Below are 11,185 nucleotides of genomic sequence, written 5' to 3'. Positions count from 1 at the left end.
CTGGATGAGCCCATAGGTAAAGCATGGAACTGCTTCCCACAAGAGACAGTGATGGGCACTGATCTTCGTTGTCTTCTGATTCCGACCAGAGGCGGGTGTCAGCTCAGCCCAGAGGGCAAGGAGCCCCAGAAGGAGCACGAGGGCACCAGACTTCATGGTGGGTCAGGATAAGCGGTGAGCCCACTGTCCAGCCTGCCTGCTGCCTTGCATTGTCCAGGATTGCTGAATCACAGCCAGCCCAGGAAGATGGCGAAAGTGCTGGGCAGGACAGAGTGGCACCTCTCCCCACACCCTCCTGCCCACAAGGTTTTGTAACAAACCATCCCAACAGCTGCAAAGATGTAGATAACATTTCCACAGAAGATGGGTTGCTTGAAATGACACCGCCCTCCCCAAGGAAGAAGGGGCTTCTTGCTTAGATTCTGCAAGCCAGGATGTCCTTCCATGGGGTTCCCAGCTGTACTATCAGGAGAGAGAAAGGGATGGTGGAGCCCGTGGGTGGAGCCGGAATTTATGTTAGGTGTGGGCAGAACTTCCGTTAGTTATTTTATTGATTTTTATTTATGGGGGGGGGGCAATCCCCCCCTGCCCTCCCTTGGCTACATCCATGGTGGAGCTCTGGTAGCAGAGACCCTCCTTCCTCTCTAAAGCCCCTTTTTGGTGTCTTCCTCATTCACTGAAGTGCTCAGCCTGTGTCCCTCTGAAATGACACCCCCAGGAAGAAGGGGCTTCTTGGCTTAGAACCTGCAAGCCAGGATGCCTTTCCCTGAGGTTCCCAGATGTACCATCAGCAGGGAGAAAGGGGTGGTGGTACTCTGGTTGGCGAGACCCTCCTTCCTCCACAAACCCCTTTCTGGGTCTCCCTCTCTGGGGTCTGTGAGACTCAGACCTGGCTGGACCAGGGCATGTTGTTCTTGCCAGTGGAAGATGCTCCTCCATTCCAAAGGAGGGGGCCAAGGGAGCCAGGATCCTGCCCACCCCCGACCTGGCCCTCTCCACTGCTTTGCCCAGAGGCAGCCTTTCCACCCTGGCATCTGCAGGGCTGCCAAGTGGAATGAGCTCTGCCCTGCATAATCCACCACGTGGCACGGGGCATGCACACCATCTGAATGCCAATGCCCGTCGACTGCAGGGGGGGTGTCATTCAAATATTTGGCTCCTAGGTCCATCTGTAACATGATTTATTTGATCGGAGGGAAGTCAGGCTTTCCTTAATCAGAAGAGATAGAATTGTTGTTGTTGTTTATTATTTACATTCTCTTAACCCTAAGGTCCCAGTGTGTTGTGTGTGTGTTGTGTGTGTGTTGTGTGTGTGTTGTGTGTGTGTGTGTGTGTGAGAGAGAGAGAGAGAGAGAATGAAATGAATCTGGAGAAAGTTCATGCAGCTCTTACCAGTAGAAAGTGCAGTATTTCCAGTGTTTAGCTTGAATCCGGTCCTATCTTCTGAAGCAGCAAAAAGCATTTTTCTTGCATAAATTCTTAGCCTTATATTCTGAGCTTTCACATGATTTGTATGTCTCTCAGGGAACGTTCTTGGGGTTGCTATAGCAGGTTCCCCCCTGGTGGTGAATTGTTGAATAACAATATGAAGCTGGATGGGGAGCGCGATGTGTGTGCTCTAAATATGGAACTGATTTCGGAATTTCTGAAGGAATCCAGGAGGAAGGGAGCACAAGGGCTGGAGAAACAATAAAGGGATGGTGCAGGAAGTTCTGCCAAAGTCTTTAAGCGGCTGCTGTGAGGCCGAGGTCACTTCCTGGGCTTGGTGGTCTTGCATAAGCCAATAGGATAGCCAAGGCTGCTCCAAGTCTTTCTATATTTGTCATTCATGCATTTCAACTCTTTCATTGTGAGCTCCTTTGGGGACAAGAAAAGTGGCCAATAGCTCTTTCGACAGCAGTGGTTCCCAAAGCAAACCTGAAGGAGCATCTCCACCTCCATCGTTCAGCCTGGACACTGAGGTCCAGCTCCGAGGGCCTTCTGGTGGTTCCCTCACTGCGAGAAGTGAGGTTACAGAGAACCAGGCAGAGGGCCTTCTTGGTAGTGGCACCTGCCCTGTGGAACACCCTCCCATCAGATGTCAAGGAAATAAGCAAATATCTAAAGACATCTGAAGGCAACCCTGTTTAGGGTAGTTTTTAATGTTTGATGTTTTATTGTGTTTTTAATATTCTGTTGGAGCCTTCAAGAGTGGCTGGGGAAACCCAGCCAGATGGGCAGGGTATAAATAATAATAATAATAATAATAATAATAATAATAATAATAATAATTATTATTATTATTATTATTATTAGTGGGTGGCAGCTGTGGTAGGGAATTAGCTGGGGGTGGCAGGGGACGCTGGAGGTGCAAATGACTATCAAACCTTGAAAAAGCTGCTGGGGGTGAATTTCTGGAACCAAGGGGGCAGTGACCAAAAAAGGTGTGAGAACCACAGATTATCCTCTTCCCTTCCCTTCCAGGCCCCAGGCCCAAATCTCACTAGCCCAGCAGCTGAGGGGCTTTGAGAGATGCTCCCCCCCCCGGGGTAGCAGTGGATGTGGGGCTCCTCTTGACACCTGATGTCATGCGATGCAAGAACCAGACTCAGCACGTGCCAGAAATCTCAGGTTTTATTTGGGGATAGATGATCCCACAGCAGCCTCCCCAGAGATAGAAGGAGGGGGGCATGGCAACACACTGATGTCTGCTCTGGGGTTGAGGCCCTCTCAGACAAGGTGATCACACTGAGGGACTCAGTCCTCCTTAGTGGGGTTTTCTGGGGGAAGAAAAGAAAAAGAGTCAAGGTGGAGGCAGCCAAGTCATTGAGCACTGGCCCTTAGGGCAGGCAGCAGCAATGACAGAACCATACAATTGTAGAGTTGAAAGGGACCCCCAAGGGTCATCTAGCCCACCCCCCTTAAAGAAGGAACCACATTCCTCACAGACAGACAGCCAAACCCTGCTTATAAACCTGTAAAGAAGGAGATTTCACCACCTCCCAAGGGAGACCATTTCACTCTTGAAAAGCTCTCACGTCAGAACCTCCTTTCTTGTTACTTGAAGCCATTGGTAAACTCACCCATGGGCAGGGCAGGATGAGACCAGCAAGGCAGCTGAGAGAGAACCCTGTGGACCTCCACAGTCTGCCCCCTGCCCTCCACATGCATACTTAGAAATATTTAGAGACAGAGATAGATAGAGAGACAGAGAAGCACAGATACACAGAAAGACAAGAATCTTACTTGTTTTCCCACAGACCATCATGCACTCCAGTTTGGTGGGAAACCGATTGCCATTCCCCTTGCAGCCCCCATAGACAAATATCTCGCACTTCCTGGTGGCTGAGTTGTAGTAGTAAAATTGTGAATAAGCCTCACATGGACCAGAGTCCTTTGGCAGCTTGCAGACCTCTGAGGCCACAGAAGGGGGAGAAAGAGGAAGCAGAGAGGTTTTTCTTAGGGCAGGAAGGTGTCAATAGTTTTTAATTCCAACTTCATGTTCCCTGCATGCATTCCTCCATAAGAAGACCCCCCCCCCCCCGCTAGAGGGAAGGAATCACAGACCTTTCTCCTTCCAGGCAGAGAGGAATTGCGCCTGGGCTCTTTGGGCCAGTCCAGCTCAGGGACTGAATTTGGGGACCTGCTTGTGGCTGCTGGCTCAAATCTCTGCAGCCCTCTCGCCTCTCAACCCTTTGCCAAATGCTCCAACCCCAAACCCTCCTTCCAAGATCTGCAAAAACATCTGATTTTGGGCACAGAGTAGGAGTCACCCTATGGCCAAGGTTGCTTATCACCGAACATGGAGCTCATACATGACTCCTCCTTATTCTGGGGATTTGCAAGGAGTGTCGTCCTCTTGCTCCAACTCCAAACCCTCCTTCCAAGATCTGCAAAAACATATGATTTGGGGCACAGACTAGGAGTCGCCCTATGGCAAAGGTTGCTTATCACCAAACATGGAGCTAATACATGACTCCTCCTTATTCTGGGGATTTGCAAGGAGTGTCGTCCTCTTTTAATGACTCCTGATGGCAATGCGTCAAATACACCGCAGCTGCCAAACTGTCATTTCCACCTCCCAGAGAAGGACTTTGAAATCGGGGTGTCAGAATTTCTAAGGCCACCTTCATTCTTACAAGGCTCCCCACCGTTGGATTTTGAATCCAAAGTTTTAGTGTCCTATTTCAGATACCATCTCTTATCTTGAAATTTCAAATTGCTCCAATCACAAATGTCTGTCCAAAGATTATGGCACAAAGTAATAATATTAAGAAGAACATAAGGTTCTGGATTAGGCCAATGGCCCATCTGGTCCAGCATCCTGTTTCCACAGGGCCAGCCAGATGCTTTTGGGAAATCAGCAAGCAGGATCCGAGCCCAAGAGCGGCCCTCTCGTTTCCTGTGGCTTCCAGCCTCTGTCCAGCTAAGAAATCCCAACCGCTCCATCCTCTCAATTATATGAAACATAAAGTCAAGAACAGAGCCGTGTACCCAACCTTCCCAGAACTCTGGACCCCTTCTGGCCAGCTTCTTGGATGGGGTTGCCTGCCTTCCCAGAGGGGCTCTACTGCCTTGCCTGGTGGTCAGAGTGTTGAACGAGGACCTGAGAAAGATGCGGGTTCAAATCCCTGCTCAGCCAAGCTCCCTGGGTGACCTTGGGCCAGTGGCTCCTCTGAGCTTAGCCTACCTCACAGGGTTGTTGTTGGGGTTAAATGAAGAAGGGGAAGTTCAGCTCCTTGGAGGACAAGGGGATATATAAAAACAATCAATGAAGGCATGAATATGAATTTCTGGTGGGTCCCAAACTTGGTACCTGGGCTGATTTTCCCACAGGCTGCCTCACATGCCTCTTTTGTCTTGAAGTTGTTGCTGTTACCCTCACAGCCACCATAGGTGAACAGGACGCACTTCTTCTGCGATGGGTTGTAGTAGTAACGGCGGAAGGCTGCTAAACATCGTCCAGTTTTGGGTGGCAGCTGGCATCTGTCACTGCGAACTGTTGGAGGCAGAATGGATGGAGGTCCATGAGGGGAAGTTCTCAGTCTCCAGGGCACTTAGGTGCCCAGAGAAGAGAGGTGGGAGCGGGGAAGGGGCCAGGGGTTTTGCCAGTACCTGAGTCCAGGCAGCCCCGGCTGCACCCGGTGAAGCAGCACTTCTGGGTGAGGGGGCAGTCTTGGTCGTCTCTGCAGGTGTCATTGCAAGGGACAAAGGTGTACACCAGTTGCCTTCTGGGGCACACGCCAGGGTGCTCTGGAAAAAGGAGATGGAGAGGAGGAGACAGCAGTCAGTAGTGAGATGGAATTTTGTTTTGAATGCCAGGACTCACTCTGGAACGTGTGAGGATATCATCAAGAGGAAATAAACTCCTGAGCATGTACAGAGTTCATTTCCCCTCCTATGCTCCTACCACTGGCAGCCGCCGCCACCACACAGCTTGGCATGAGGGAGAGGAGACTCTTTGAGTGAGCCCCAGCACCTCTTCCTTGGCAGAATCCTCTGCCAGCCACGCACATGTACACACAACTACCCTCCCCACCAGGTCCCCATATCTCCCTCACCCAAGAGATACCTTCTTCAGCCACCTGGCAAGTCTTCCCGCACCCTTTGCTGCAGCACTTCTTGCGTGGCAAGTTGACTGAGCCACAGTCCTGGTCATTGTTGCAAGTCGCTAAGCAGTTCGTAGCCTGGCCTGGCTGGGGGCTCAGCCTGGGGCAGTATCCAGGGGAGACTGGGGATGAAAGGAGAAGCTAAGAAGAGCATTTGCTGGATCAGGCCAGTGGCCCACCTGGTCCAGCATCCTGTTCTCACAGTGGCCAGGCAGATGACAGAAAGGGATCTGAGCTCAAGAAGACTTTCTCCCCTCCCGTGTTTGCCATGACTGGTATTCAGAAGTATTTATGGGGCCGCAAGCCAACACTGAATGCATTCCCAACATTTTCTGAATGTATTTTATTCAGCTGAAATCTTGTCTGGGACCGACAGCTATCTGGCTGCACAAATTAAGTAAGAAGACGAACTAATACGGTAATTTAATTTGCAAATCATGGAATTGAGTGTTTACTTCACAACTGAGGTGATTCAGCTTTGAATTTACGCATGTTTTTGGTTCTTTGTCAGTCCTTCTGAACTGCACTGTGATCTTCGGATGAAGGGCTGTGTAGACATTTAATAAATGAATAGGTCTGTTTTCATTTTTTACAAAAACCCCCGATTAATACTTGCAGGGAAAGGAGCCAGTTCCTCTTTGCCTGGAATGAATGGGTCGCCCTGACCTGACCTGCTTGCACACCTGGGAGCAGGTGAGTCTCTGGACTGAGGCTGTGCACAGCCTGCCTCCCACCTGTTGCTTGGACCCTGCTGGCAGTGCGCCAGGTGGAGGTCAGCTGCCATGTCTGGACAAGCCACACCATGGCGGGTGGGATGCTGCACTGCAATGCCTCTTGCCTGACTCTGAACTACAGCATTAAAGCCTACATCAGGGGTCTGCAACCTTTAAGACAAAAAGAGCCACTTGGACCCATTTCCGAAGGGAAAAAAAACTGGGAGCCGCAAAACTCGTCATTATAAAAATAACTTTTTTGTCACTTTTTTATTATTTCTTTGTTTGACCCCTCAGAATTACCCCTCCTCATGGAAATAAACGTTAAATTAACAAGTTACCTTTTTGTGGGTGGGTGTTCTTCACTCCCCTTCAAAACAGTGACCAGCGTACATGCCCCCTTTCAATGCAGTGACCAGGGTACATGCCCCTTACAATGTAGCGGGCGGGTGGGCGGGAAGGTGATGTCAGGACGGTGCGTGACTCACGCACGCACCGCCCCCATGCGATGTCACAGCCAGTACAGCACCCGCCACAGTGGGGAGTGTCGGGGTGCACAATGCGCCTCCTCCCCTCGCTAGTATCCTCCCCGGAGCCACGGCAAAGGTGTAAAAGAGACACATGCGGCTCCGGAGCCGTGGGTTGCAGACCCCTGGCCTACATGGATCCAGCCAGGATATGCACCCAAACCCCGTTTGCATGGGTGGCTGATCAAGAGCACATTTCAGTCAGAAGGTGAGGCAGATAGGAGGTTCCTGACTTCATTTCTTCCCCAAAAAGAGGGGCTGATGCTTACCCTCACGCGGGAGCATGCACTCTTGCCCACAGCCGGTCTGGCAGCAGCGCTCGCTCCCTGGGCAGCTGTTGTCCCCGGAGCAGAACTGGCCGCACTGGGTGTCATTGTTTTGGATCAGAGTAGGACAGGTGCCAGGCTTCCCTGTAATGGAGAAAGAGAAAAAGAGGGAAAGAGAGAGAAATGGATTACTAAGCCCTGAATCGGTGCTGGAAAAGAAGGCATTTCAACTCCTCGCCGCTGTGAAAATCGAAAGCTTCTGCCGCTTCAAGAAAGAATGTAAGAGCAGCTTGCAGGATCCAGCTATTGTCTTCTCTATGCCAGCATCCTGTTCATATCTTCATCATTTCCTGGGAGATGGGCGGGGCTTGCTTCTAGGTACAAGGTGTGTGTCCGTAAGTCTCTCCTGCAGCTTACCTGAAAGTGGGTCTGGGCTGCAAAGGCAAGTTTTCCTCCTGCCCTGCCTCAGAAGCCCAGCAGGTGGCACCAAATCTGCACCCCTCCAGTCTGCTGCTCCCAAGGGGTGCAGATCTTGGACACAGCGGGGAGGGGGTGTCAGAAAAGGGCTGGCATTTCTGAGGCAATGTATTAGTGGACATCGTACACCTCATCTTAATGTGGATTGGGAAGCCCTTTTCATTAGTTACCTGCTCTTCACCTTAGGTCCCAGGGAACATTACAACCTTAAAACAAAAGATTAAAAGCAGTTTGAAGCAACTTAAAAAGGTAAAGGGACCCCTGACCGTTAGGTCCAGTCGTGGCCGACTCTGGGGTTGCGGCACTCATCTCGCTTTACTGGCCGAGGGAGCCAGCGTACAGCTTCCGGGTCATGTGGCCAGCATGACTAAGCCGCTTCTGGTGAACCAGAGCAGCGCACAGAAACGCCGTTTACCTTCCCGCCGGAGCGGTACCTATTTATCTACTTGCACTTTGACGCGCTTTCAAACTGCTAGGTTGGCAGGAGCAGGGACCGAGCAACGGGAGCTCACCCCGTCGCGGGTATTCGAACCGCCGACCTTCTGATCAGCAACTTACAACCACAAAAATAAGGAGGATCAGATTCCCTTTTCTTCGAAAATCTGAACAGGAGAGCTGTATCACTTGCTGAGGGTAGTGGTTTTCAAGCAGTGTGTTGTGGCACCCTGGGGTGCCTTGAATGATGGGCAACACTGGCCTCTGTCTCTCTTTCCTCCCCTCCCTCTTGTGTCTCTGCCTCCCAAAGGCTTGCACAGCTGTTCATTGCAGCAGCCCTGGCTATAAGCTCCACAGGCAAAGGGTGCGTCTGGGGCTGGCTGGGGGATGCTGGTTGCCAGGAACTGAGGCGGCCTCAGAGTAAGCAAGTGGGTGAGGAAGCCCAGCCAGGCAGTTAACCAGCCCTTGGGAATGGACAGACAAGTGGCAGGCTGGCTTTGGTCTTTCTTGTGCTTGCTGTGGTCAAGACCTGCCTGGGAGGTGAGTGCCCGCTGCTGCTCTTGCTGCTGTCTGCCAAGGTAAGGTGCTGGCCTCACGTTCGCCTTCGACCTGTCTCCGTTGGGCCACTAAGGCTGGGTGTATCCTCTTCCCAGGCTGTTGTGGGGCAGTGTGGGGAGGCACCTCTCTCTGGGGCAGGAGGGGCAGCTCAGAGACCGGGGCAGTGCCAGCGGCCGTCCGGAGGACTCCCAATGAGGGGGGAGAGGAGAGGAGCTGAAGGAACACTCCACAAGAAAGGGTCAAAGCTAGGCTTTCTGTCACCCGGGTCAAAGACCCAGTCTGGCACACACACACCCACACACCCCAAATGTGTGTTTGCATACACACACACACACCCCTCAACACATTTATTCATAGAAGCCCTGGCAAAGTCTCATTGCTGGAAAGGGGAGCAAATTATATAAGGAACACCTTGGCAAGAGGGGGAACCCAGTGGCACCTTGGCTGGTGGGGGGTGTCCTTACCTGGAAGCCTCTGAGCAGAGGCGGGTGTCAGCTCAGCCCAGAGGGCGAGGAGCCCCACAAGGAGCACAAGAGCACCAGACTTCATGGTGGGTCAGGCTAAGTAGAGAGTCTGCTGCCCAACCTGGTCTGCTCCCTTATATTGCCCAGGATTGCAGAATCACAGCAAGCTCAGGAGGGTGGTGAAAGTGGTGACAGGACAGAGAGGAAACTCTTTCTCCCCCAGCAGGTTTGGTAACAAACGGTCCCAACGGCTGAAAGGTTGTGGGCAACCTTTCCACAGAGGTGCCTGAGTGAGGAGGACAGCTAGAAATGACAAGCTGAGGATCCTACATAACCTCAAACTTGCTCTCTCCAGTTCTTTGCACAGAGCTAATATTTCCACCCTTGCACCTCTAACGTGATTTAATCGATCTCAGAGGAGCCGGACTTTGCCATCGCAGAAGAGGCATAATTGTTGTTGTTGTTTATTAATGACCTGTTGATTAATTACAGGTTGAAAAAGTAAAGCACAGTCTTATAAAAGCCTCTCCTATCAGTGAAGAAATCCAGCTAAGAATCATCCCCAGAGAAAAATCATCCAGATGCCCCAAACTCTACGGCCTCCCCAAGATACACAAAGAAGGAACACCACTCAGACCAATAGTCAGCTCCATAGGCTCACCTCTACAAAATCTCGCTAAATTTCTCGCCAAGCAACTTCAGCCCTATGCAGAATCCATCTCTTCACACGTTCCAAACTCCTTCCAGTTCATAGAAACAATAAAGAAGCAAAACCTACAACCCAATGACCTACTTGTGAGCTTCGATGTTGTATCTCTCTTCACACAAGTACCCATTAATGAAGCCTTGACAGCCATCCAAAACAAATACAATCCCCCCGAATACATCTTGGACCTGACCAACCACTGCCTAACCAACACGTACTTCATCCACAATGGACAAAGATACAAACAGATAGAAGGAGCACCTATGGGATCACCCCTCTCACCGGTCATCGCTAACCTGTACATGGAACACTTCGAAACCAATGCTTTAGACAAGTCAGAACACAAACCCAAACTTTGGCTCAGATATGTTGACGACACCTTTGTAATTTGGCCACACGGGAAGGAAAAACTGGATAGCTTCCTCACACATCTCAACAGCCTACACCCCAAAATACAATTCACTATGGAAATAGAAGCCAACAACCAACTTCCCTTCCTTGACGTCCTAATCTACAAAAAACCTGATGGCTCCCTAGGACACACTATCTACCCGAAAAAAACACACACCAACCGCTACTTACATGCACAATCACACCACCACCCTGCACAAATAAACTCCGTAGCCAAGACTCTCATCTCCAGAACCAAACGCCTGGCTGACGAAGACCACTTGACAACTGAGTTACAGAATCTCTCAAATGTGTTAATTACCAATGGATACCAGCAAAACAGGGTTACGAAGCTAATCCAAAAAGAAACACCCCCCAAAAACCAAGACACAGAAGAAAACAATGGCATAGCCCTCCTTCCTTATATCAAGGGCACTACAGATAAAATTAGCAAAATCCTCCATAAACACAATATCAAAACAGCCTTTTGCACCAACCAAAAAATAGCCAATATCCTCAGAAACCCCAAGGATAAAATTCAGTTGGAAAACCAAGGGGTCTATGAAATACCCTGCAAAGTCTGCCCAGCCACGTACATTGGACAAACAAACAGACGAATAAATGCACGTATCGCAGAACACAAGAATGCCGTCAAAAAAGAAGAAAAAACTTCCTCTCTTTTCCAACACATGAAAGAAACAGGACACGAAATTAATTTTGCGGATTCCAAATTGCTCTTTAACATGGAACATCACCACAAGAGAATAATCATGGAAGCCATCGAGATAGAGAAACACCCTCACAACATGAACAAGCGTGACGACACATCCCGCTTGCCAGACATCTGGAAATTAGCCCTCCCCACAAAATCTGACACCAGATCCAGAGGCACACAGAACGCCATCACCAATCAACCACACCAGACCCAAACCCAGACCCTCTCCACAGATAAATTACAGACACCATCCAGTAGCCAAACCAGGGTGGCACCTCCGGATGCTGCACCCCCCTGCAATCCCTACACAGATTTGGCTGGCACAGGCCACAAAACCACAGCTCGC

At 50.5% G+C, this 11,185-nt stretch overlaps 1 protein-coding gene across 1 annotated transcript; it reads right to left on the bottom strand.

Moving 5' to 3' along the window:
* Nucleotides 1-2,595: 2,595 nt before the first annotated feature.
* LOC310680670 (papilin-like) lies at nucleotides 2,596-9,421 on the bottom strand. Its single transcript, XM_083447650.1, has 7 exons — nucleotides 9,029-9,421; nucleotides 7,098-7,238; nucleotides 5,552-5,710; nucleotides 5,095-5,232; nucleotides 4,796-4,978; nucleotides 3,226-3,393; nucleotides 2,596-2,759 (listed from the first exon to the last, which is right to left on the bottom strand). The coding sequence occupies exons 1-7, from the start codon at nucleotides 9,111-9,113 to the stop codon at nucleotides 2,737-2,739; spliced, it is 897 nt and encodes a 298-aa protein (XP_083303776.1). The 5' UTR covers nucleotides 9,114-9,421; the 3' UTR covers nucleotides 2,596-2,736.
* Nucleotides 9,422-11,185: the final 1,764 nt, after the last annotated feature.

This window comes from Podarcis tiliguerta (genome assembly GCF_965153285.1).
Source record: "Podarcis tiliguerta genome assembly, chromosome: 6".
Classification (NCBI taxonomy): Eukaryota; Metazoa; Chordata; class Lepidosauria; order Squamata; family Lacertidae; genus Podarcis; species Podarcis tiliguerta.
The sequence above is the reverse complement of the archived record's forward strand: the minus strand, read 5'-3'. Positions and strand labels throughout refer to the sequence as shown.

What these genes read in the sequence shown, in the direction of transcription:
- LOC310680670 (XM_083447650.1), bottom strand. Translation starts at nt 9,113, where the DNA reads ATGAAGTCTGGTGCTCTTGTGCTCCTTGTGGGGCTCCTCGCCCTCTGG. An exon ending in TTGCCAGGTGGCTGAAGAAG is followed by an intron (nt 5,233 to 5,551) that starts GTATCTCTTGGG and finishes TCCTTTTTCCAG; the next exon opens with AGCACCCTGGCGTGTGCCCC. An exon ending in CTGTGGGAAAATCAGCCCAG is followed by an intron (nt 3,394 to 4,795) that starts GTACCAAGTTTG and finishes CTGTGGCCTCAG; the next exon opens with AGGTCTGCAAGCTGCCAAAG.